Source organism: Cervus elaphus, chromosome 25 (genome assembly GCF_910594005.1).
Source record: "Cervus elaphus chromosome 25, mCerEla1.1, whole genome shotgun sequence".
Classification (NCBI taxonomy): domain Eukaryota; kingdom Metazoa; phylum Chordata; class Mammalia; order Artiodactyla; family Cervidae; genus Cervus; species Cervus elaphus.
This window is the reverse complement of record NC_057839.1, coordinates 71,133,749-71,160,158: the sequence shown is the minus strand read 5'-3', so window position 1 is coordinate 71,160,158 and position 26,410 is coordinate 71,133,749. Positions and strand designations below refer to the sequence as shown.

Here is a 26,410-nt window from a genome sequence, read left to right as displayed (position 1 = left end):
GCTGGAGGGCTGGGAGCCAGTCGCAGGGCAGACAGACGGTCCAGGAGACCCCCCGGAGCCGGCGGCGCGTCTCACTCCCCACCACCCAAGGCTGGGGGGCCCTCACGCCGGCGGGCAGTACCCTCCTCGCCCGTATTGTGACTTCACCCCCAGCACTCCCGAGTTACAACAGCCGAGGGCTTCCCACTTCCTTTAAAGTCCCAGACCATCCTGCCCTCTAGCTCCACAGTAGCCTCTTTTCAACGAATCTTGAACAAACGTTCACTGTCAGCTCTGGGAACAGTCCTCACTGGCCCTGGCCAGGGTGGGACACGGGCGGGGTAGGGGGAACAGGGCCTCAGGTTTCCGGTTCCTGCCCGAGTTCCACCAGGAGGACCCAGAGCCCCTGATGAGAAAGCGGCGTCCCCACCCTGAGAAAGTTGGCCCTGTAATCTGAGGACTTTGCAAAGAGCTTTCCAAAACCTGCAGAGAAGGGACGGGGGTGGCGAAGAGAAACACTGGACCTGGCTGGGCCCAGCCAGATTCTTGGCCTTCGGCCTGCAGGACGTTCGGATGACTAGACAAGCTCAGCCGCCAGCCAGAGCTGAGGAAGGCCGCTCTGGGCGTGACAGACCCTGAGACGGGGGTCGCCCCGCCAGGAGAGAGAGAGTGGGACCAGGCAGGCCACGGCCCCACCCAGGGGGCTGAACTGAGCTGAAACCCCGACAAGGCTGGCTGTTTCTGGGGGTTGTTCCAGTGGGTTTATCGGGAAGAGGGTCAGGGCCCAGATCTGCGGGGGGACAGGGAGAGAGGGGCCCAGCTGCTCAGAATGCTCTCAGAGGGGGCGCCCAGCCCTGCCCGCTGCAGGGAGGGCCCCGGGAGGGCGGGGTCGTGCGTGACACCGGGTCCAGCAGGCTGGCCCCGGCACTTTTGTGAAACCAGATCTGGCCTGTGAGACCCTCCCTGGGAAAGCACAGACGCTCGTCTGGACCTCAGACCGCACACGGAGCTAAGACGTCCCAGGCAAGCTCGAAGAAGTCCTCCCCTGATCCACAGGATGCTCCAAGTCTCACCACGACGCTGAGGGACGCACCTCTGACAACATGGTGCTTTTCAAGCAGCGGACCTGGGGGTGCAGAGGCCAGTCCTGCAGTCACTGCGGGCCCCGCCCAACCCTGTCCCGGGGCCACAGAGGGGCCTGGAAGCCCAGGGCCCTCATCGCCCTGACCCCGACCCCCTGAGGGCCGTCAGCCCCACAGGGACCCTGGGAGCCCTCGGCCACGCGTGTGTGTGACGCCGTCTCCCGTCCACCCCGTCCATGTGCTCCCGTCTCATCTCACCCTTGGCCAAGCGCCTAGCGGCCAGGCTGCCGAGAGCAGAGGTGACGCTCAGGGCCCTGGGCTTGCAGCCCAGTCTCTCACCCACCCTGCCCCCCTCTGCCGTCCCCGGGGCAGCCCCTGGCCCCCTGCACTCCCACCCAGCCCCAGCCCAGGCCCTGGATGGCTCAGGGCGAGGGCAGGGCACGGCTGCCCCCGTTGGACTTCCCGGGGGGTTCCCGGGTGGGCTGGCACCAGGAGTGTCAGCTTCAAACTGCGGAGCCCCTGACCTCCCTTCAGGCCCAGCGGCTCCCCTCTGCTGCTCCGTCCCCCACCCCGGCCTGGCCCCATGCGGGTGGTCCCCAACCCTGCAGTCCTCCCAAAGGCCGTCGGGTTCCATGCGCCGCACTGGGGTCCCCTGGGGACCTTTCTGTTGACGCGGTGACCAAGCTCCCCTCTCACCCCTCAGAGTGCTGTGGGCTCCCCCAGGGCTGCGGGAAGCCCAGCCACTTGGCAGGCTCCCAGGACACCCCGTGGGGCGGCTCTGGGGCTCACCATCAGGGAGGCCCCAGGCCTGCAGCCTGAGCTCAGGGCTGCAAAACGCAGGCGTACTGAATCGTGTCTGACTCTGTGCGACCCCATGGATTTGCAGCCCGCCAGGCTCCTCTGTCCACAGGATTCTCCAGGCCAGAATACTGGAGTGGGCTGCCATGCCCGCCTCCAGGGTCTTCCCAACTCGGGGATCTCACCCACGTCTGCTGTGTCTCCTGCGCTGCCCGGCAGGTTCTTTACCACGGAGCCTCCTGGGAAGGCCGCGCAGGAGTGGAGGCTAGGGACTCCGTCGTGACCTGGGACGCTCACCAGACACTAGGTGGTCATGGGGACAGTGACCACTTCTGCGCCTCAAAGACACGGCTGGGGCAGGAGAGTGGGTGCAGAGCCCACGGCAGCCGCGGGCTGGGCAGCCAACCCAGGCCTGTGTGGACCCTGGAAGGACCTCCCGGCAGAAGGGCGGGCGCCCAGCACCGAGGGCGGGCCCCGGGCGGGCGAGGGTGGGGCACGGGGCTCCCCGACGGGTGGGTCTGCAAACTGGGCTCTGTCACCACCCAGCAATTCCACAGAACTGTGTGGGCCCAGAGACGCCCCAGGTGTTCCCAGCGGCAGGTCGGCCCACGGCAAGCAACGCACGAGCCCGCTAATAGCAACAGGCAAATGGGGAGCGGGTCCTTGCGGTGGGCTGTACAAGCTGAGGAGGCCAGAGGAGGCTGCGCCATCCTGCCCGCGTGACGCCCCGGGAAGGAAGATCGGCACCCAGCATGGACCGCGGCCGGGACAGCGCCTCCTTGAGCTGGACCGGGCTGCATGGGGCTCCAGGCGTGGACTGGGGTGAGCAGCCCTCACTGGAGAAAGACCACCAGACTCTGCCATCTGAGCCACCAGGGAAGCCCCAGCTGGGCGGGGCTCCCACAATACCCTCCCGTGTCCACATTAGCTCGTGGTTAAGCAGCCCCTATCACCACCTCCTTGGAAGGAAAGTTACGACCAACCCAGACAGTGGATTAAAAAGCAGAGACATTACTTTGTCAACAAAGGTCCGTCTGGTCAAGGCTATGTTTTTTCCAGTGGTCATGTATGGATGTGAGAGTTGGACTATAAAGAAAGCTGAGTGCCGAAGAATTAATGCTTTTGAACTGTGGTGTTGGAGAAGACTCTTGAGAGTCCCTTGGACTGCAAGGAGATCCAACCAGTCAATCCTAAAGGAGATCAGTCCTGGGTGTTCATTGGAAGGATTGATGCTGAAGCTGAAACTCCAGTACTTTGGCCACCTGATGCAAAGAGCTGACTCATTTGAAAAGACCCTGACGCTGGGAGGGATTGGGGGCAGGAGGAGAAGGGGATGACAGACGATGAGATGGCTGGATGGCATCTCTGACTCAATGGATATGAGTTAGGGTAAACTCCGGGAGTTGGTGATGGACAGGGAGGCCTGGCGTGCTGCGGTTCATGGGGTCACAGAGTCGGACACGACTGAGCGACTGAACTGAACTGAGCTACCACCTCCATATCTGGGACTTTGTCATACTGCAAAACTGAAACTTGTCTCCCTTAAACATCAACTCCCCACCCCCCAGCCCCGCCCCAGGGACCCACCGCCCTAGACTCTGTGAGTCTGACCCTCCAGGCCCTCATGGGAGAGGCTCCACCTCCGTGGATCTGACCATCTGGGCCTTTACACCGGGACTCGCTCAGTGCCTCTCCTTCCCTGAGAGCAGATCATCGAGAGCCTTCCATTCTGGAGCCTGTATCAGAAGGCCATTTTTTTTTTTTAATAATATTTATCTATTTATTTAGCTGCTCTGGGTCTTAGCTGCAGCATGTTGGATCTAGTTCTCTGATGAGGGATCAAACCCAGGCCCTCAGGACTGGGAGCTTGGAGTCTCAGTCACTAAATCACCAGGGAAGTCTCAGACGTCCTTCCTTTGAAGGTGGAATCCCACTCCATGGTCTGAATGGCCCGCGCTGTGTTCATCCATCACCATCGATGGACGCCTGGGTTCCTTGCTCACTCACTTTCCTCCGTGCTCCCCTGTACAGAGGCGTGGGGAATGCTTTCCAGGGTCTGTATCAAGCAAGAAACACGAGCATTTAAACTATACTCCTTGTGGGTGAGGAGTCACACAGAGGTGCACACACGTGCACACCTCCCCCCCGCCCCTGCCGGGAGGAGACAGGAGGCATCTCAGTGGCCGACTCTGCCCGACAGACAGGGGTACTGACTCTCCGTGGGACAGTTCTCTGGACCTGCTACATCTGCTGACATGTGCCAGCCTAGTGGAGACAAAAATACTTCACAATCTTTTAAATGAAACAGCTGCTGCAGTCCGCAGATAAGCGGGCCACCCTCGAGTGCCCAGGGCGCTGATTTCTGCCCTATTATTACCCACAGCGCAGATAGCGAGACCAGGACCTGCCCCAAGGTCAGGCGCCCCGTCCCGGGCCCCCGGAGAGGCCTGCAGCCGGGCGGGGGGCCGCAAGCGGCTCCGGCTGAGATCCTGGGCGCGAACCTCTGAGGGACACCTGTGTGTATCACGGGGGGCGGGGACACACACAGGCCTGGCTGTGGCCAGTTCTGCTGAACATTCCCCACACGGGCTGGGCCGTCACCCCGAGTTTTAAACTTCAGATCTGCTTTGGCAAATTGAACCAAACACACCTCTCTTCTTGGCTTTCTTTGATTCCGTGAGGAGAGAGACAAGGGAAGTGCGTTTGATGGACAGTCTGTGGGTTGGACAGCTATCTCTCGGCTTAGGGACCTCACTCAAGCCTTAAACACTGGGCTCCAGTCACGTGAGCGCGGAGAAGGCTGTGCTGGCGCGTACGTCCCGCCTCTGTCGACAGAGAACGGCTTTTTGTATAAAAGCTGCAAGCCATTAATTTCTATTTTCTCAGGGCAATGAGTTAAAAATACATTTTAAAAATAAGCTCTGATTGCCGCTGAAGTTTGCCAAGGTCACACGGGCCTCTCAGAATCCACCAGCTCAGGCTGTGCCCCAACACAAGAGCCAGGTCCTTCAAGAGACCAGCTAGGCCGGTCAGACCCTGTGATGTGAGGGAACGCCGAGCCCAGAGGAAAACAAAACCCAGGGCCAGACCATCTGATTGCTACTCTCGGCTCCCCGAGGAGAAAAGGGATGCATGTCAGGAAAGCAGAACCAGGAAAGCCACGTGACTTCAGCTTGGGAGGGGTCACAGGAGGGGCCAGAGCAGAGGGAACAGGGTCACAAGAGGAGCCAGGCCGGAGGGGACAGGGTCACCGGAGGGGCCAGACCAGAGGGGAGGGGGTCACGGGAGGGGTCAGACCAGAGGGGAGGGGGTCAAGGGAGGGGCCAGGCCAGAGGGGAGGGGGTCAAGGGAGGGGCCAGGCCAGAGGGGAGGGGGTCACGGGAGGCGTCAGACCAGAGGGGAGGGGGTCACGGGAGGGGCCAGGCCAGAGGGGAGGGGGCCAGGCCTGAGGGGATGGGGTCCCGGGAGGGGCCAGGCTGGAGGGGACAGGGTCCCGGGAGGGGCCAGACCAGAGGGGAGGGGGCCAGGCCGGAGGGGAGGGGGTCCCGGGAGGGGCCAGACCGGAGGGGACTGGGTCACAGTAGGGGCAAGGCCAGAGCGGACGGGAAGAGTATTTCAGGCACTCAAGGACAGCAGCTCCTCCGGTTCCCACGCCAGCAAGGACGGGCATCAAAAATGAAAGCCGCACACGCCCCAGTGTTCACTGCAGCACGGCTCACAGCAGCCAGACACGGAAACAAATCAAGTGTCTGTCAACAGAAGAATGGATAAAGATGTGGCCCGTAATAGAACGGAATATTGCTCAGCCATAAAAGCAGAAGAAATAATGCCATTTGCAGCGACAGGGACAGACCTAGAGACGACCACAGTGAGCGGAATAAGTCAGATGCAGGAAACACATCGCTCACACGTGAGTCTAAAAAAAGACACAAGTGAACTTATTCACAGAACAGAAACAGACGCCCCCCAACAAAGAAACAGACTGATGGCTACCAGAGGGGAAAGGGGGAGGGGCACATTAGGAGCTGAGGATTAACAGACACACACTAGGGAATAACCGCAATAGCGCCCGGCAGTCACCGTCTCGGGGAAAGTCACAGCCTGGCGGGTGGGGTGGAACTGACGTGATTGAGCCGCGAGGACACAAAGGATGTCGGCTGGCGTTACACTCACAGACGCCAGGGACACCTGCTTCCAAGGCCTGCATTATTCCTCTGCCCCGAAACCGGGCGATTCAGAGGCAAAGACGCCGACTGTCGGCAGAGGTCGGGGACCTGGGCTGTGCCCTGTCACCCAAGCCCAGGGCACAGGACTCTGCGGGTGGGGCTCAGCCCACGGGGTGGGGGTGACGTGCTCTCTGGGGCAGCCCAGGGCATGGGACTCTGCTCTCCCCTGAAAAACCCAAGAAGCTTCTAGTGTTACCTGACAACTTCCTTTCTGGATGTGATTCAGAAAACAGGGTGAAAGTCACTCAAAAGTGCACCAGCTTTTGTGATTCAGAAAACCGGGTGAAAGTCACTCAAAAGTGCGCCAGCTTGGTTTACAGGACTCGCATGTCATACCTCTTTGCTGCCCCACCGAGGTGGCCGATTCAGCAGCTCTGGAACCTGGCAGGGCCCCCGGGCGAGGCTGACTGCGGGAGGTGCCCCCTTGCCGAGCACCAGGGTGGGGGCCGGGGGAGCTTCACAGGATAGGAGAGTGGGGTGGGGGGGAGAGGGAGGCAGGGAGGCCTCAGCTCAGGGCTCCCACACCCAGGAGCAGACACGCCCGGCCCTAAACCTGCCAGCCTTCTGCCTCGTGCCCCCAAGTCAGGTGGGAGGAGAGGAGAACCTCCACTCGCCCCGAAGCTGCAGCCTCGGACACATGTGGACCTCGGCCACGAGAGGCCCCTGGGGAGGCCAGGGAGGCAGAGGACAAGGGCCACCAGGATGACGGGGGCGGGGACAGGAGGGGGCACACGGCCCAGCCTCGGGGGGGGGCACAGCTCAGAAGGACCCCGAACCAAGGGGGGCCCCCAGGCTAGTCTGATGGGGGCAGCCAAGGGGGCCTGAGGGAGGGCGTCACAGAACCAGCAGGAATCTGTCCAGGGACGGTGGTCTAGGGGGCAGGGCAGGGGCAGGGCACTGAGGTGGAAGTGGGGGAGACGTCCCGAGCTGAGCGGGGGCCAGCCGGATGGGAGAGGGTGTGGGCGTGACGGTGCGCGGCAGGGTTGGAACCTGCTGGAACACCTCTGCCTCCTGGCCGGATCTGAGAGGAACCTGGATGAGCGGCAGAGCCTGGCACGCTGGGCAGAGGCCCAGGAGGCCCATGGACAAGGCAACTCCCCCTGGGGACACGGGCCGGATGCAGAGCTGGGGCAGCAGGACCGGGTCCAGCCTGGGGGCCCGTCAGCGTCCTCCCTGCCCCTACTGGCCGTGTTACTTGCCCGACAGTCACTGGGAGGCCCCAGGGCCTGGACGCTGCCCTCCAGCACCACGGACCCACTGGAGGACTGAAGAGGAGGCCCGTGCTGGCCCCACACGTGGACGGTTCTAGAAACTCCCCTCCCGTCTCGCCAGCCCCAGGACACACATCAGGCTCCAGCACAGGGGAGCTTTGAGGACCCGGTGCTCAGCGACGTGCGTGAGTCCCGGGAGGACAGACCCTGCAGGACTCGCTCACACAGGGGCCCAGAGGAGTCAGGCTCCTGGGACTGGGGGCAGGGAGTCGGTGTTCATGGGGACAGCGCTCCAGCCTCACAGGACGAGGAGTCACACGGAGGGTGGTGTGACAGGGCTGTGTGCCAAGAACGTTTCGGGTGGTAAAAGCTGGGTTGCGTGCATCTCAGCACAAACAGGAAGCAAGGCTCGTACACGGCGGCAGGAAGGGGTCGGGTCTGCTGGGTGAGGAGCCCGCGTGTGGCCACAGGGGCCGCGGGAACCCGGCGCACGGACGGAGGCGTGTGCACATGCGTGTTACCAGCAGGCCCTGTGAGCGCAAACCTCAGTCCCCCTGCAGGGGGGGGGTCGCCGGAGTCCAGGTTCCAGCTTGAGCGGCCAGAAACCCAGCCCCCCCACCCCCCGCATCTGGACCTGCCCCGGGGCGGGGCGGCAGGCCGAGCAGGGCCCATTAGCTCAGCTGAGGGGCTGTGAGCATCTCAGCTCACAACGTGCTGCCCGGGGGGACAGGACAGGGCACACAGGTGGTCAAGAGCAGGGCCCAGTGGGGCCTGGGGGACCCTGGTAGCCAGGCAGGACGCAAGCACGTCTGGAACGGCCACGGGAGCCACCGCAAGGGGCATCAAGTGTGCCTGGCAGGCAGGCAGAGAAGGGAGGCCACAGCACCCGCAGCCGGGCGGTGGGGGAGCTCCTGCAGCCCCCAACTCAGGGCCAGGCCACAGCTGAGCGCCCAGGCCCAGCAGGCTGTCCCAGCCCTCAGCCTGCTCCCTGGCGGCCTCCCCAGAGGGTCCCTGCCCCCAGGCAGGTTGGGCGGTGGCAGGAGGGGTTGTACCCAGGCTCCTGATCCCCAGCTGGCCACCCCCAGGAGGCCCAGTCTGCCCCACACAGTCCTCTCACTGCTGATGCGGCCCATCCTGTGGGAGGCCAGCCTCCTCCGCTCAGGACGTTCCCATCCAATCCCTCCTGAGGCCCTGCCTGTCAGACCAGGGCCAGCACAGCCCCCACAGACACACGGACACACAGACGTACAGATACAGACGCACGGACACGCAGATACAGACACACAGACACACAGACATGCAGATACAGACGCACGGACACACATGGACACAGAGACAGACATGCCTACACAGACACGCACACACACACGGACACACAGAGAGACCTGCAGACACAGACAGACACACATGCACACAGAAACACGCACCGACCTCCCACGTGGACACACGCGCATGCGCAGATACACGACACCCCACAGACGCAGACACCCCCCACCCCGCCGTGATCCGGGCCTCGTTCTTGCCTCCCCACGGGGGTGCCCGGCGCCGGGCTGGTCTCCGCTCCCTGCAGACATCCTCCCTGGGCCTCTGCCACCCAGGGCAGGGAGACGGCAGGGTGGGGTGGGGTGGGCAGGCCAAGCGTCACAGGGACATTGGAGCGGGGCTGCACCCCTGGGGCAGGTGGGGGCCTGGGGCGGCCAGGAAGGGGCCTGGGGCGGCCGGGAAGGGGCCTGGCGGGAACAGCCCAGCAGCCCAGCCCCCACCCCACCCTGGGAGGGCGAGGGCAAAGGGCGCTTGCGTCTGCGGGGGGTGTTCCCTCCACTTCATGAACCTGCAGGGGAAGGAAGAATCCCTCTCCAGGTCACAGGCCTCCCCTGGAGGCGGATGGTCCGGCCGTGGCCATGACTGTGACCCTGACTGGCTGGTGAAGGCAGCCCCTCACGCCCCCCGGGGCCTGTCTAGGCACGGAGCTGACGGCAGCTGTGGCTCCCGACTCTGCATCGGCAGGGGTTTCCTTGGAACAGAACCACAGCCCCAGTCACGAGGAGGCCTGGGACCTGGGCGACATCAGCTCAGAGTGAAAGAGAGGCTGGCGCGGGCCGTCCAGCAAGCCCACGGGCGGGCGGGCCCTCCAGGCTGGCGGCCGGCCTGGGTCCGCTGCTCTCTGTTTGGCGGGTCTCCCACGGGGGCTGACGCCCTAGGCCCAGGCATTGCCCCGCAGGTCGTGGCCCGGCGCCTGCAGCCGTGGGGACTTTGCTCTGGACTAAGTGCCACCCAGTAGGGCCAGCGACTGCCCCCGGGTCCCCACGAGCTTCCACCCTCCCCGGGGCCCCCTGGAGCTCACGCTGCCTCTACCTCGGGGCTGTCTGTGGGGGCACGTGCTCTCCTCCAGAAACCTGAAAACAAGCCCACGACTGAAACATTCCGGTCCCGTTCTACGTGGAGCCCCATCACTGGCGGGGAGACCCCGAGGGCAGGGCAGCCAGCTCACAGGCGACCACAGATGCTTGGCCCACGACCTCTGCCACTGCCAGCCCAGAAGCCAAACCACAACTCAGCAGCGACGGGCCTGGTGGTCAGTGATGCACCTTCCAGCTCAGGACCAACCACAGGGGCCCGGGGCTCCTCCCGCCAGCCTGGGGGACGCCCCCTCCCAGCCCTCCCAGCCCCCTCGGTTTCCCTGGCTGCAGCACCCCCTCAGCTGGGATGCCCCCTCCCCTCCCCACACCCCCAAGTGAGTGCCCCGGCGGGGCCGACCCCCTTATCCCCGGAGGTCCTCACTCCTCTGCACAGCAAGGCCTCTGTGCCAAGGCCCCTCTTCCTGCCAGTGGCCCTTGCAGCCAAGCCCCGCCTCCCGCCCCCATCCTTTGAGAGCATCCTCAGTACCCCCAGGCAGGGGCAGAGAGAGACGGCCGGGCCCCAAGATCTGAGTTGTGGCCCCTGTGCCTGAACCAGGACCCCCCACACAGTAGGCAGCCCCGTCCTGGCCACATTTCTGAGACCAGCAGCATCCCCCACCCCTCACAGCACCCACCCTGCTTTTAGGTTGGGACGATCCCCAGGTTGAGGCTTGTGAAGTCCAGGCAGACACAGCTCCGGGGAGAAGCCGGCCACCGTTCTCCGCGTGGTGGCCCCGTGGTGCTGGGCACCTCTGCTGCTTCAGCCAGTCTGAGGCCCTCCTGCCATCCTTGCCCACCTTGCTTGTGTCCCCTGGCCCTGCCTGACCCGTTTGGATCTTCGGTGACCCCTCCCGGCCTCTGGAGCCAGTGAAGTTGCCCCCAGGTTCAGTTCAGTCGCTGAGTCGTGTCCGCCTCTTTGCAACCCCATGGACTGCAGCGCGCCAGGCCTCCCTGTCCATCAACAGCTCCTGAACATGTGGGGCCCCTCGAGGACTGCAAGCTGCAGTGGGGCCACTCTCTCATGGGGGGTTTGCTTCATTTGAGGGCCTTCAAGAGGGGGCTCTCCTATCACCAGCCCCCGGCCGCATGGGAGCAGGGGTGGTGGTGCGGGGGGAGCCCAGCTGCTCACAGGCCACATTCTGCCGTCAGATCTGCTCTGGGTGGCAGGTCCCGATTCAGGTCCCCATTTCCGCGGGCTCCTCAGTCACCCCTCAGCCCACAGCAGGACACAGCCATCCCCTCCGGTGAGCCCAGGTCTCCTTCTCCTCCTGGGGTGAGCAGACTGGGGGGCGGCGGGGTCCCCGGAGACGGAGAACCAGGTTCTAGTGACAGAAGAGGAGCCGTTTGGGCCTGAGCTCCTTTGTCATTGAAACCTGAACACAGCCTTGCCCTTGGGCGGGTCTCAGTAATCAGCGATCCTCAGGGAAGTCAAAGAATAGGAACAAAGGGAAGGAACAATGGCTCAGCATAAAGCGGTCTGAGCCCCTCCCAAGGGCCCCCCGGGAGGTGGGGGGAGGATGGTGTTGCAGGGGTGACTTCCACCCGCTCCAGCCTGCGGTCTGTGGACTCTGCCCCGGTTCTGGGATGAATCCTCTGCTCAGGCCCCTTCATGAACTTGCCTGTGCCCTTAGTTTAAAGCACTCCCACTCTCGTTGTCTGGGGGAGACCCCTGGGGTTCTCCTCACTTGCTATAAGACTATATCCTTCCTCTCCCACCCTGTGACTTTTGGCTCACACCCACCAAGAGGTTCCAGAAGTTCAAGCTGGCTTTAGAAAAGGCAGAGGAACCTGAGATCAAATTGCCAACATCCATTGGATCATAGAAAAAGCAAGAGAGTTCCAGAAAAACATCTACTTCTGCTTTATTTACCACGCCAAAGTCTTCGACTGTGTGGATCACAACAAATTGTGGAAACTTCTTCAAGAGATGGGAATACCAGACCACCTGACCTGCCTCCTGAGAAATCTGTATGCAGGTCAAGAAGCAACAGTTAGAACTGGACAGGGAACAACAGACTGGTTCCAAATCGGGAAAGGAGTACGTCAAGGCTGTATATTGTCACCTTGCTTACTTAGCTTATATGCAGAGTACATCATGCGAAAGCGAAATGCCAGACTGTATCAGTAACCTCAGATAGGCAGATGACACCACCCTTACGGCAGAAAGTGAAGAAGAACTAAAGAGCCTCTTGATGAAAGTGAAAGAAGAGAGTGAAAAAGTTGGCTTAAAGCTCAACATTCAGAAAACAAAGATCATGGCATCTGGTTCCATCACTTCATGGCAAATAGATGGGGAAACAATGGAAACAGGGACAGACTTTATTTTCTTGGGCTCCAAAATCTCTGCAGATGGTGACTGCAGCCATGAAATTAAAAGATGCTTGCTCCTTGGAAGAAAAGCTATGACCAACCTAGACAGCATATTAAAAAGCAGAGACATTACTTTGCTGACAAATGTCCATCTAGTCAAAGATTTTTCCAGTGGTCATGCATGGATGTGAGAGTTGGACTATAAAGAAAGCTGAGCACCGAAAAATTGATGCTTTTGAACTGTGGTGTTGGAGAAGACTCTTGAGAGTCCCTTGGACTGCAAGGAGATCCAACCAGTCCATTCTAAAGGAGATCAGTCCTGGGCGTTCATTGGAAGGACTGATGTTAAAGCTGAAACTCCAACAGTTGGGCCACTTGATGTGAAGAACCAACTCATTGGAAAAGACCCTGACGCTGAGAAAGATTGAAGGCAGGAGGAGAAGGGGATGACAGAGGATTAGATGGCTGGATGGCATCACTGACTTGATGGACATGACTCTCAGCAAGCTCCAGGAGTTGGTGATGGACAGGGAGGCCTGGCGTGCTGCAGTCCATGGGGTTGCAAAGAGTCGGACACGACTGAGCGACTGAACTGAACTGAACACCAAGAGGTGGACCCGGTTTTGGGGTAACACCGGGACCAGTCCGTGAAGCCCTCGGGGAGGCGGGTCCAGGGAGGATGTGTGGGCTCCTGGGCGGCAGGGTGGGGGCTCAGGAGGGGAGGGGGTCTGGGCTGGGTCTGCGGCCCCTGGCCCCTCCAGCCCTGCACTTGCAGTCAGCGGTCCCGCACCGCGCCCAGCCACGTGTCCGGAGCGGCAGCGCACGTGAGGCCTCCTGGAGGGCAGCCACCATGATGCAGCCCCGCGGGGAGGCCCTGGTGGGTCCAGCGAGGCGGGCGTCGTGCACCCAGTCTCCTCTGCACCCACCCCCAGGGCCAGGGGGCACCTCCAGACAAACCCGCCTGGCCCCGCGGGCGCCCCTCGAGAGCAGGGTCCTGTGGGTGCTGAGACCCATAACCACGGGCGGGTGGCCTGACTCAGAAACGTCCGCTCAGCTCTGGGCCTGGAGTCCTGCGTGGGGCCAGAGCTCGGGGGAGCGTGCGTCCTGCCTTGACCAGCTTCTGAGGCTGCAGGCGGTCAGCCTCTGCCCAGGGTTTTACCTGCCCTGGATTACCTGCAGGCTCCACGGCCCCCGCACCCCCGGGAGGCGTCCTTCTGTAAACAGGGGACGCAGGCCCCGTGTGCCCGGCACAGCCTTGCTCAGCGTCGCAGCGCCGCCTGCTCTGCTCGTGAATCCAGCGGGACAGGAGCGCTCGGGTCTCCAGGCAACGAGGACAGGAGCCGGCCCCGGGGAGGGCTCAGGTGGCGGGAGGGGGGGCAGGCGCCCCGGCGCAGGTGAGGCAGTTGGCGGACACCTGGCCACAGGGCCCCCGCCCCCCGTGGCTGCCAGAGTGTCCTGTGGGGCAGCGGGGGGGGGCTCCCTGGGGGCTGGAGGCACTGCAGAGCCGGGAGCACCGGGCCAGGTCCGCGGGGAGGTCGTCCCTCCGTGTGTCTGTGTCCCGAGCTCCCCTTCTCATAAGGACAGTCAGGACAAAGGCCACCCTAGTGGCCGCATCCACCTTAATCGCCTGTCAAGGCCCGTCTCGTCTCCAAAGGCAGTCACGTTCTGAGGTCCTGGGGGGTCAGGACCTGGGCGGAGGAACGCTGGGGACAGCAGGCAGGCCGGCACGCTCGTCCGTCATCGCAGAGTCCCGGGGCGCCCGCCACCCGCTCTGCCGCCTGTGGTCCCGGACCCTGCCTGGCCCCTCCCCCGCTGTGTGCCCGGCATCCGAACCGTTCGGCTCAGCAGCTGCAGAGCACACGTGGTCAGTTAAGTTTCACGTTAAACTAATTAAAAATTTAAAAACTAAATCCTGTTCCTGGGTTGCACCGGCCACGTTTCAAGTGCTCAGCGGGCACCTTCCCCGCCCCCTTCTCCGTCTGCCTCTCCCAGTCTCTCTATCTTCCTGTTTCTCCATCTCTCTCTGTCCTCCACCCCCAGGCTGAAGTTACAGCCCAGGGTGCCAGGCAGTGAGCTGCCCACTGACCCACCCCCACCAGCCCCCTCCCTCCACAGCCCACACTCTGCCCTTCTGATGTGTGTGGAGCTCCATGCAGACAAACCAGCTGAACAAGAGAGGAGAATGGACTTTACCCGCCCGTTCCCCCCACGGGCTGGCCGCTGGGTCCTGGGTGCTTGCTTGTGAGGCCAACAGGTCCGAGGAGGCTGTGGCCCTGTGCCAGCCCCCTGAGGCCTGGGGATGTGACCCACCTGTGCAGGGGCAGGGCTGGGGAGCCTCCAGACCCCGAGAAGTCCCCCTGGAAGGGGGCAGCCCGCACAGCCCGGGAGGTGAGCCCATGGGACACCGGAACGTCCCGAGCACCCCCTCAAAGAAAGCCGGAGAAGCCCCGAGCTGAGTTGTGTGTGAACGTCCGACTTGTGGCCTCTTCTGCCCTAGGGCCCCCCTGCTCCCTGGGCTCAGGGTAGGGAGTCAGCGAGGCCGGCACCACACCCCACCAGCCCCACAGACAGCAGGACAGAGGCGGCCGGACGGCGGGAGGGGAAGGCCGCCTGGCTCCGAGCCCATCACAGGGCCCCTGTTGCCACACACATGTGCACACACAGACACGCACACACAGGCATACATGCACACACATGCCCACAGACACATGCACACAGACACATGCCCCACAGACACATGCCCACAGACACATGCACACAGACACATGCACACAGACACATGTGCACGCAGATGCAGGTGCATGCACACACATGTACACACACACACGTGCCCACAGACACAGTGCACTCACATAGGCACACATGCACACAGATGTACATGCACGTGCACGCATGTACATATGCACACGTGTGCATACACAGACATATGTACACACCCAAGCACACACACAGGCACACTCCCTGCCCGTGGCCAAGACACAGCACAGAAGTCAACGCCAGGCCCTGCCTGCCTGCTGGGTCCTGCCTCGAGTGCCTGCACCCAGGCCCCTCTAGGACACGAGGCTCAGCCCACCCCCAAGCTCTGACCCCAGAGGTTTGCTGCATCCAGGGCGGAAGTGTAGGCAGCTGCGCCTTCCCCATTTCTGGACCAGGCCCCCACCCCCACCCCACTCTGAGCAGAGGACAGACGACAGCAGAAGCTGCAAGGAAGGGCGAAGAAGCAGAGCGGTCACGAGCACCAGTGCCCACCCGCCCTTCCCTCTGACAGGCCTGACCTCCCGCCCCGTCTGTGGCTGGGGACAGCCGGCGGGGGTGGGGGTGCGGGGAGGGGGAGTCCGGTGTGTGCCCCCAGCTGAGGGCGGCATCGAGATCCCCGCACATCCAGAGAGGAGGGCCCTGGGCGGGCAGGGAGGCTCGGGGGGACGCCGCCCCTTCCCGCAGGGTGGCTCGGGCCACGGGCAGCGCCAGGGCCATGCTGACCTGCGCCCGCCCCTCCAGGACAGGAAGGGCCACATGGGGAGTCCTGTGAGACAGGAAGGCCCGTGGACAAACACACTCTTGTGAGAGGCCTGAACCTGCACCTGCAGAGAGCAATTTAGATTAAAAAGGACCACTCCTGGGAGGGCCTTGCGGTGTGAATTGATTTAATCAATCTGGCCTCTCCCGGAAGATGGAAGACGGGAGACCAGGGTTCTCTGGGCTGAATGGAGCCTGAGGAAGCACTTACTTTTCCTGTCTGCCTGGCCCTCCTCCTGTGTTTTCATTTTTGGGGTGTTTTTTTGTATTGTGGTAAAAGCTACTTGGCATAAAACAACGCTTCCAGACGTTTAAGAAGCGCAGCTCAGCGGCGTTAACGACACCCACACTGCTGTGTGAACACTGCGCACCAGCCCCAGAACTCTTCCGTCTTCCCGAGGGGAACCCTGTCCTCACCATCGCTGACTCCCCTCTCCCCCCAGCCCCTGGCCCCACCTTCCTGCCTTCTGTCTCCACGGACCGGACTGCTCTGGGGACCTCACAGAAGCAGGACCCGGCAGGCTGTGCCCTTGTATGTCTGGCTCAGTCCACTGAGCGCAAAGCCCTCAAGATTCCCCCACGCTGTCGCAGAGGCCAGAGCGTCCCTCCCGTTTAAGGTGGAATCACATCGTCTCCTGCGTGCACACCACGGTCTGTGGATACGCCCGATGCCGCTGTGAACGCAGGTGCATGAATATCCGTTCAGGTTCCTGCTTTCAGTTCCCTTGGGTCCACAGCCAGGAGGGGAACCTCTGAGTCAGGCGGCAGCTCTGTTTAATCTTTTGAGGAATCACCAGGCTGTTTTCCACAAGCACTGCATGTTTTCCATTTTCACCAGCAGCGTACAAGTGCTGCTATTTCCACCTCCTCGCCAACACTTGTGATTGTCTGGGTTTTTTTAACAGCCGTTCGGATGGATGAGAAGTGGCATCTCCTGTGGTTTTGATTTGTGTTTCCCTGATAACCAGTGCAGCTGAGCATCTTTCCACATGATTACTGGCCATTCATATGTCTTCTTTGGGGAGATGACTATTTCAGACCTTTGCCCATTTTTCAGTGGTTGGATTTTCTGGCTGTTGTTGAGTTGTGGGAGTTCTTCACATATCGCGGATGTTAATCCCTCATCAGGTGTATGAGCCGCAGGGCCTTCCCCCCATCCGTGGGTTGCCTTTTGACAGTGTCCTTTGATGCCCTGTTTGTAGTCACCCCTTTAATCACTACACTGGGCCAAGAGTCAACCCCGTGGACACACCTCTGGAGTGCCAGCCCAGGCCTGTTTGGGGCCACAGCCCTGCTCACGGGGACAGAGGCCAGGTGGGAGGCGGAGGGCAGGGGAGCCAGAGGCCAGGCGGGCACTGCCCATGGAGCGCAGGAGGGCAGCCTGGGGGTGGGGTGGCCACCGGGGGCCCCGGGGCAGAGCTGGCCTGTGCTCGCAGCCACCCGTGGGCGAAGGGCGTCTCGTGGCCACCGACAGGGACCCCTTCGTGCTTGTTTGCTGCGTGAGCTGGCACATGCGGGGTGGGCAGAGAGGGCCCACCCAGGGCGTCGGGAGCCAGGGGGCCGGGGCCCCACCCTGCTGCCTGACACCAGGCCCTGGCTCTCGGGAGCTAAAGCCTCTATTTGAAGAAAAGTTTGATGTGTAAAGGGAGCTGGTGCCTCAGAACCCGTGATGCCCCCTGCCCGGCCCCAGCCCCAGAAAAGAAGCCGAGATGAATGTTCAGTAGCAAAGAAGGGAAGCCAGGGACGCACTGGGGGTGGTTTAAGCCGCAGCAGGAATCCTCCCCCAGCTCCCACAGGGGCCCGTACACAACACACACACACAGACAACACTCACACAACTGCACATCCGCGAGCCTGGGCGCTGGGCACTCACACACGTACACACGGCGGCCACTCCGGGAGGCGCTTAAGCGGCAGGGGGGCGGAGTGTGCCTGGCAGCCGCGGGCTCTCCCACACCAGCTGCCTCTGTCCTGGATGGAGGCGCCCGCCTCCCATGCAGGCAGGAGCACAGAGCCTCACTCCCCCCAGGAAAGGATGGATTCAGCCAGAGAAGCGCAATCCTGCGCAGAGACTATGCTGACTTCCCACACGAAGGCATGAGCCACGCGCCCCGCCACGTAGAGGCACGTGGTGTCAGGCAGGCGGGGGCTCTGCCCGCTCACAGAGGGTGATGGGGGGCCAGCCCCCCACACACGCAGGCGTCGGGGCTGGAGGGGGGGGCACGGTGGGCGGAACCTGAGCTCGGCTCCTGCCTCGTCCCCCGTGTGCCCCTGGTCCCCTGGTCCCAGCCCAGGATGGAGCGGCGTGCTTCAGGCCTGCGCCCCTGAGCTGTGTCTTCAGGCACACGGCCGTCCTCCACCGGAGTCACTCCCAAGGCAGGCGCCCGGCCCTCACCGTCTCAGCGGTGGGCACCGGGCCACACACACAGTGGACAGCACACACGCACACACACACTCAGACACTCACACTCACTCAGACAACACACACACACACTCAGACACACACTCAGACACTCACACACACACTCAGACACTCACACACACACACTAGATACACACACACAGACACACACGCTAGACACATGTGAACACATACAAACCCACGCATAGACACTAGACACACAGACACGCACACAGAAACAGCACAAACACACCCCCTCGCGTGTTCAGAGCGAGAGGCCCGCACTTCACTCCTCCAGCGTGACCCCGGGAGGCTGCAGGCCCCGCGCCCACCAGCATAACCACCCAGGCTCCAGAAGGACCCAGAGGGCCCGACCCCCGATCATGGTGGAGGTGGGGCGATGCTGGGGGCCGGTCCCCTGACCAGGGAAGCCAGTCTCCCTGCCCCGCCCCAGCCTCTCCAAGGGCATAGGGCAGGGCCGCCCACGAGGGCTGACCTCCCCGGAGCCCCTCAGCCCCGGGCCCCTGTGCACCTCCCACCCCCAGGCCTGCCACCCACCCAGGCCAGCAGCAGGCAGGCAGAGGCGCAGGCCACACATGGGCACTGCTGGGACCCTGGCAGAGGCCCTGCTGCGCCCTCACCCGCCTCTTCCCGGGGCAGCCTGGGGCTGACCCTGTGGTGCCCACCCTCCCCGGGCCCAGGGCGGGCCTGACCAGGCTGCGTCCCTCAGCAGACGGACAGGCTGGCGGGTGGTCCTCACATTCCCTTGGCCAGGCAGGCCCTGCCAGCCCGGCAGGAGGCCCCTCCTGGAAGTGACGGAAGTGACAAGTCGCTGTCCACTGGCCCCCGCTTCTAGAACCTTCTGCCCAGGGCCTGTTTCAAGGGCAGCCTGCCCCAGGCCCCAGAGACATGGAGGTGGCTGAGGGGGCGTCTGGCTTCCGAGAGGCGTGACATCTGAGTGGTGTTACCCTCAGAGTGGGGACACGCGGAGGAGGGCGGGGGCCCACGGGGGATCTGGCAACCCTACCGATCCCACCAGAGGGCCTGCCCCGGGGTCTCTCCACAGCACCCCTCCTCCCGGGAAGTCCCCACGCTCGCTGCCGGCCGGGTCCTCCTAGGCCGTGTGACCCTGCCCACCCCCCGCGCCCGGCCCCTCCCAGGCGAGCTGTGTGGCCGCCTCCCCGGACCTGCGCGTGGGACCAAGTCAGCGACCAGCCCGGCCAGCGGCTCCTCTGGTCACTCGTCAGCAGCCGGGAGGCCAGGGAGGGCTCCCGACACAGCCTTGGCCCGGGCCCCGCCGTGAGGGGGCGCCCCTGGGTCACCCTGCCACCTGTGGGTGAAGGGCAGCCCAGGACCGGCGCTCTCCGTGCGCCTCCTGGCTCCGGCCCCGGGCGCGCCGGTGAGACCCACACTTGCTGTTTTCAACTTAGTTTGCGTTGTCTTCTTAATGGCAGAGTCAAATAATAGGGCCTTTGTTCTCATCCAGTGGGAACGACAGAAAATCGTTGGATTGATCCTTGGTGGGCACTGAGCCCGTGAAGTTCCCCCCCCACCGTGAACTCCCGCACCGCTGGAGCCTGGCTGTCTATCAGCCGGGCAGCGGGGCAGCCAGGCAGCCGGGCAGTGGCCCCAGGCTCAGCGTGGTTTCCACCCCTGAGGGCTGGACGCTGAACGGGCGGGGTGGTCCAGACCCCAGCGGGGGGTGGGGGGGAAGGAGAGCCTGAGCCCAGACAGCTGCCCCACAAGAAGAGACGGGTGGGGGCGGTCCTGGGTTCGGGGGTCCGCTTTCTCCCACCTGCAACATCGAGGACGCTGGGCGATGCCCTTCCTGCCCGTCAGTGTGAGCACGCAGACAGCAGGAGGCCAGCGGAGGGCATCCCCAGGGGCACAGGCCAGCACGCTGGGCGCCGAGGGTGGGCATCGCAGGGGGCGCAAAGGGCAACAACGCGAGAGGAAGGTCGGAAGGTCAGCCTGGCCCAGGCTGTGTCCCTCTGCAGGGCCCTGCCAGGCGGGAGAGCAGCCCCATGCGGGACGGCGCCCATCGGGGTCCAGCCAACAGGCCAGGCTGAGGCCCCGGAGGGAGGGGCAGGGCGGGGGCCCGTGGGGAGCCTGGACTCGAGCCTCTTGCTGCCGTGGCCCCTGGAACACCCGCCCCTCTGCCCGGCTCCCGGTCTCAGCCGCTCACGTCCCCCAGAAGGGACACAGGCTGGCACGACACCCCAGAAATATGGAGTGGCTCTGACGCGCACCACTCAGCGCCTGCAGAATCCCCGCTCACAGGAGACTCAGGGTCTGCGGGAGCGGGGAGGCCCCTCGGAGGCGGGGAGGACCCCCTCTGGTTCTGAGGCTGAGACTGCGTGGTCAGACATCAGGTGCGCAAACCCCCACCGGAGCCCAGGAAATGGCTCCTGCGCCGAGCGCGGGACCGAGACCCAGCGGCCTGAACAGTGTCCGGTGACCCAGCCCTCTGAGCAGACGGGCCGGCCACAGACGTCTGCGCCATCGCCCTCGTCCGGGGTCTGGAGGCTGAAGGTGAGGGCAGGTAGGGGCTCAGGGGTGAAAGGCAGGGGTGGGGGCACCGGGGGAGGACACAGCGGGGACTCGGGCAGGGGCTGGCAGTCCTCCAAGCACGTCAGGCCACCGGAGGGGCCAGCGTTTCCCTGGTGGTCCCCGAGTCCCCGCCCCCACACACCAGAGCTGACTTGGCCTGGCCCCTGCCCTCCCAGAGCGGTGATGTCACTAGGAGCCCGGGGCTGTCACCAGCCAGTCCTCAGGGACAGCGGCCCAGGACCGATTCCTGTCCGAGCCCCGCGACAGGCAGGGGGGCCGTGAGGAGGGGCGCTAAGCCAAGGCCCTCCCACACCCTCCCCCCAGGGAGCAAGGCGGACGGGCGCACCAGGTGGACCCCAGTTCCACACCACCCAGCGCCCCGCCGCGGCCCCGAGGCCAGCGCCCCAGAGCCTTCCCGCCCGATCCCCAGCCACCGCCTGAGCCCCGCGGCCCCAGACCCGGCCCTGAGCCCCAGACGCGGAGGAAGCGATGCCCCGAGGGGGCGCACCTACCGTAGTACCGGCTCGGCTCTCGGCAGTAGCGCAGGATGGGCAGCGCGTCCACCGCCGGCGGCTCCGGGGAGGGTGCGGGGTCCGCGTCGGGGCCCTGGCCGGAGCTGGAGCTCTGACCGTCGTTGCCCCCTGGCCTGGGCCCCGCGTCCCCCGCCCCACCCGCCGCGGGGGTCACCACGAAGCGCTGGGACATGGTGGCCCCAGTAGCAGCCCCGGCCTCCGGGTGCGGGCGCTGAAAAGACGGCGAGGGCGCGGGCGGGGCCAGGGTGGGGAGGGCGGGGCGGGGCCGAGAGGGGCGGGGCCGGATGGGCTGCACCCGAGAGGCCAATGGACCCTGAGCGCCTGGGACCCAGGACGGCGGGGTGGGGGCGCCCGGGGCCGGGCGGGCGGGGCAGCCTGGAGCGCAGAGCCGGGCGCGGGCACCGCGGAAAGCCATCGGGCCGTGGGCAGAGGCTGTGCCCACCTTCGTAGAGCGCCCCTGCGCGCCCCAAGACGCAGAAACCTTGTTCTAGAAGCCAGTACAGTCCCTTCAGAAGAGCGCAGCTGGGGGGGTCTCCTTGCAAAACCTTGGAGACCCCACCCCAGGCACCAGGGCTCAGGTCGCCAGGGCTGGTCTACGGAGAGACAGGCCAGGGACGCTGGAGGTCCGGCTTTGGTGTGGGGAGTGTGGCCACCCTAGAGGCAGCCGGTGGCCTGGGGACCTTGAGAATGCCCACTGAAGGCCAGGACCACAGATTCCCCAGTAGCCGAGGGTGGAGGCCTCCCACGGGGAGACTCTTGGGGCCAGACCCTGGCCTGGCGTTTCCCACCCCCTGCTCTGGCCTCTTGGCCACCAGGGTCCAGTCATTCAACCCAGGAGGTCAGGCAGGTGGCCTCCCTCGGAATTCTACCTGGTAGAAGCCCCAGGAGGGCGGGAGGGCTGAGGTGGGGCTGGGGGGGCAAGGGGGCCCTGGGTAAGAACCAGTCCCCTCTGTCCTTGGGTGTCCACGGCAGGGCCCCCAGGGGTGCTCCAGTTTGCTTTCCCTCCACGTCTCAGGTTCATCCCCCAGCACCTCCCCTTTACATGTGCGGCACTTCACACATTCATTCATTCACTGACTGTGCATTGGTGCCTAGCAGAGCCCGGCCCTGGGATGACGCAAGGAGGCAGGAGTCCCTGCAGCTCTGAAGCCTGAGTTCCACATGAGAGGCAGTGACAAGAGCTGAGTAAGAGAGGGAGAGAAGGGGTCTGGGGGTGAGATTTTAAATGGGATGTTGGGGGCAGTGCCAGAGACATTCAAGCAGTGACTTGAAGGAGGCTGGTGTTCAGCAGTGTAACAGCTTCCACTCATTCACCTCATGATCCATCATAGCTGTTCCTGGTCCAACCCTCACATTTGTATTCCAGTATTAGAGGGAGGGAACAGTGGAAGGGACGATTACCACCCCTCCCCAGAGCATGGCCCAGAAGCCATACACCGCACCATTAGCCAGAATGTGGCCATGTGGCCACACCTGCCTGTTGAGAAGACTGGGACGTGGACTGGCCAGTGTTTGGGACTCTGCTAACGAGGGAAGAGGAGAAGGAGGGTTAGAGGCCCCCGGAGCATGGGGGAGAGGTGAGAGCTGTGGGTGAAGGCTGCCCTCTTGCACCGACCCTCTCGTTATCTCCCCCACCTCCAACCACACAGCAGCAGAGAGGGTGAGCGGAGCCCTGCACGCTCAGCTGCAGGCACGCCCGGCCTCTCCCGCCTCGCTCCCGCTCACACCTGCAGGCACGCCCGGCCTCTCCCGCCTCGCTCCCGCTCACACCTGCGGGCACACCCACCCTCTCCCACCTCGCTCCCGCTCAGCCTTCCTGGCTTTTTCTAGGTGCTCAGGAGGCCCTCCTGGCAGCAGTGGGGTCTCCACACACCCTCTGTTCTCCGTGACTCGCTGGGACGCCAGTCCTGCCTCCACCCCCCACTCTTCATTATTCTCTAGGCCATTTTCGCCCTTCAATCTTTTCCCCTCAAGACGGATGTTTGAATCATGGAAAGTTTTCCCCCAAGTGCCTTCATGTTTTGATTGAAAAGGCATTCAGTCTAAGAGTAAATTTGCCCGAAACTGTCTTTAAGGTGTCTAATCTTTCCGCCCAGGTCCCACAGGTCTTTCTCTTTATGTTAATTCGCGCGTGTTCACATTTTTTGTTGCTACTGTAATGGATCTTATAATTAGGCTGAAATGTAAAAACCAAAACAAGACAAACATCACTGGCTGTCGTGTATTTGTTTTGTAACCTGCCACCTCCCAGAACTCTAAATTCCGTTATTCACTTATTTTCCCAGTTTCCTCTGTGGTTTTCAGGGATTTTTTTTTTTTTTTACCTGTAAAGAATGATAGCTTTGTCTTTCTTTGTTGCTTTTACTTCTTCTGTTTTCTTCCCTCCTTTTGTTCTTGTTTTGGAATTTTCTTGAAATTCTGGGGAAATATGAAATAACGCATTTTCCAGAACTGAAAAGGGAACAGCCCTGGGGGTCATCAGCCGCCACCAGAAGCGCCCAGCTGGGAAAGGACCACGAGCCGTCCTCCGCGCTGACACTCCACCCTGAGACCGCAGGCGGCCGGGGGCAGGCTTGACCCGGGAGGCCTTCTCTTCCCTCTGTCCAGGGCCTTCAGGTGAGGGGCGCTCCCAACCTCGGCCCGAGGGCAGCCTGCGCCCGCAGCCTTGCCTCTGCGACGCCCGCAGCGGCCTGGCCCAGCCATGCTCCCTGTCTGCAGTCCTGGAAATCTGGAAGACTCCAGGGCCGCGCTGACCTCGGCGGGTGGACCTCGGGTGAACAGGTCCACTGCACCCCCCAGGCCCTCAGCCCCGTGTGGGCAGGGTCTGGCTTCTGAGGATGAGCAGGGAAATGGAAACGGACAGTTGCAAAGCAGGCGTTAACAGTGGCATCCCGGTCATACAAGTGTCCAAGGGGAGCACTCATGTGCCCACAGCCTAACTTCCAGAAGCCAAGTCTCCAGGCGGCAGGCGTGGCGGCGCTCGGGCTCTTCAGGGGACTCGAAAGGCAAGTGTCAGAGTGATTTGTGGACAGAAGGTGATGGGCTGGGCCTGGGAGGGGGGCTCTGGGCGTCCGCGGGGGTCGGGGTGCCGTCAGCCGTCTGAACAGGAGCCCCGCTGCCTGCCCGACCGCGTGGTAGTCATTCTGGAGCTCAGACAGCACTGGCCTCTCTGACGGGAGTGCCCCTCCTCGGCGTGTCCCGCTGGCCCTGCCAGGGCAGCCACAGGGTCAGGCTGAGGAGGGCCGCCGAGGGCTGTGGTCCACGCTGGCCCAGGGGCCCCGCCGTCACCTGGAGCTGCCCAGAGGACCCGCTGCACCCAGAGGGACGGGACCATTGTCATCCCAGCAGAGGCGCTGACAGCCTGGGTGGCGGCCTGTCTCCAGGTCCCATCTGGACGGCCTGGGCCCTTTGGAGCCATCCTCGAAGACAACATGCGTGTGCACACGCGCACATGCACACACACACACATACAAGGCACCTGTGGGGGCTTCATCCGTTGCCAGGGAGGCCCAGGGTCACAGGCTGAGCTGTCACTCCAGGGGTCTGGGCTCTGTCTGGTGGGAGACCACAGGGGGCTTGTCACTGACCTGGAGGCCGCGCCCCTCCCCATGAGCCGGTCCTGTGAGCACCTCAAGAAGGCGAGCGTCTCCTTGGAAGCAGGCTCCCAGGGAGAGGGCTGGGGCGTGAGCAGAGGCTGGCGGAGGAACAGAAACCGAGATCCAGAGAGCAAGACGGCGAGGCGGGGGTAGGGCCGCTGGCCTCCTGCTGCCCCAAGCCGGGGGGCCTGCTCGAGCCCCTGCACGGCTGCGCTCGGGCCTCGGGACCCCTCTGGGCTGTCGTGGGGCTGACCTGCCTTCGGAGATGCAGACAGGATGGCGGGGGAGGAGGTGAGGGGCGTGCAGAGCCGTGGGGGTCGGGGGCTGCCCCCAGCATGTGAGGCAAATCCCGAGCACCCGAGAGCACCCACAGGGCTGGCCGGAGAAGGGGCTGAGCCCCCCGCGGAGGTGCCCCCTGAGGTGGAGGGCTGGTCCCGGGGGCTTCTGAGGTCTCAGGCTCAGACGACCTCTGCCCGCATGTCTCCAGTCATCTCACCGCTGACCAGGGCTTTCGATTTTGTTCTGCCTGTGACTGTATCTATAAATACGGGTGGAAAGAGCCTGCCGGCTCGGGCCTGGGCAGTGGGCTGAGCTGGGTCAATTCCCAGCTGCCTGGAGAGGAACGGCAGACCCGCCCCCTCGGGGCCCAGGAGCAGCCGGAGAGTCTGGGGTGGCGGGAAGCCTTCAGGAGTGTCCCTGACCCGGCCCCACGGGCAGCCACGAGGCCGGATGGGGCTACAGAGGCTGGGAGGAGCCCCCTGGTCGTATCCCTAGGTGGGTCCGCTCCTGGGGGCAGCGAGGAGGAGGCCGTGCAGCTGGGGGTCCTCGCTGGGGACCAGGAGTCACTGCAGGAGCCGGGCCATCACAGGCACTCCCCTGCGGCCCTTTTCTGCAGGGATCTGGCCGTGCGAGGCAGACGGTCTTGGGCTCAGCCGCGTCCACCCCACCCGTGTCATCCTGAACGAGACCCAGCATCCCAGGGTTTCACCTGCGAGCATCCAGACGGCCTTGTATTTAGTAAACCCCATCCCTCCCTCCGGGGACTCAAGCCTATGCTCTCTAGCTGCCCGAGACCAGCCCCTCCTCCAAGAGGAAGGCGCAGCCCCTGCAGGGGTGGGGGGTGGGAGGGAGGGGGCACGGGTCCTCTCGCTCTGCAGGTGGGTCCCTTGCAGCCTCTGCCTTCTAGGGTCCCTCATTCCAGTCTTCTGAGCCAGGGGTCCGGGAGCCGCTCTTCTCCCGGGAACACTCAAGTTCACAGGGGAGTGAAAAGGCATCATAACAGCCGTGCGCTGATAATGAGGAGGGCGGCTCCTCAAGTGCCCTGAACTACAGGCAGTTCGGAAACTGTGGCAGGAATCAGTCCATCCTCTCCAACAGATTCGTCTGCCATCCTAACGCTCCTCTAAAAATAAAGCCCACGAGTGACAACAGCAAGTGGAAGGGGGAGCACGAGCATCCTGCAGATGCGGGAAGGGCTCCTCTGGCAGGGGCAGGGTCCCACCTGAGCCGAGACCCCTGTGTGCACGTGGGGCATGGTGCGTTGGGCCCGGTGGCCCGAGGCGCCCGCCCTGCAGCCCTGCCGGGGCCCGAGGGCCTGTGGCCTCCCTGGGCCAGACTCTGGGAGGGGACTGGGCCTGGGGCAGCTCCCGCAAGGACGCCCGCCTCCCTTTTCAGGGCTGCCCGGAGCCCAGGGCCCCCAGGGCAGAGCTGGGCGGCCAGTCCAGGCCGGGCCCCACTGCCCCCAGCGGCCGGGATGCCGTGTCACAGACCCCCCAGGAGATGGTGGACGAGGCTCCTTCGTCCCCCAGG

General features: G+C 63.6%; 1 protein-coding gene across 3 annotated transcripts in view; it reads right to left on the bottom strand.

Moving 5' to 3' along the window:
* Nucleotides 1-21,220, bottom strand: part of SLC12A7 (solute carrier family 12 member 7) — a 60,388-nt gene extending 39,168 nt beyond the window's left edge. For 2 of the 3 annotated variants that reach the window (XM_043887422.1, XM_043887423.1), the window contains exon 1: nt 20,985-21,220. In XM_043887422.1, coding sequence (XP_043743357.1) covers nt 20,985-21,177 — 193 coding nt within the window. In that variant the 5' untranslated portion in view covers nt 21,178-21,220. Of the gene's footprint in view, nt 1-3,866; nt 3,916-20,984 lie in introns of all 3 variants that reach the window. The other variant, XM_043887426.1, reaches the window with a different exon arrangement.
* Nucleotides 21,221-26,410: the final 5,190 nt, after the last annotated feature.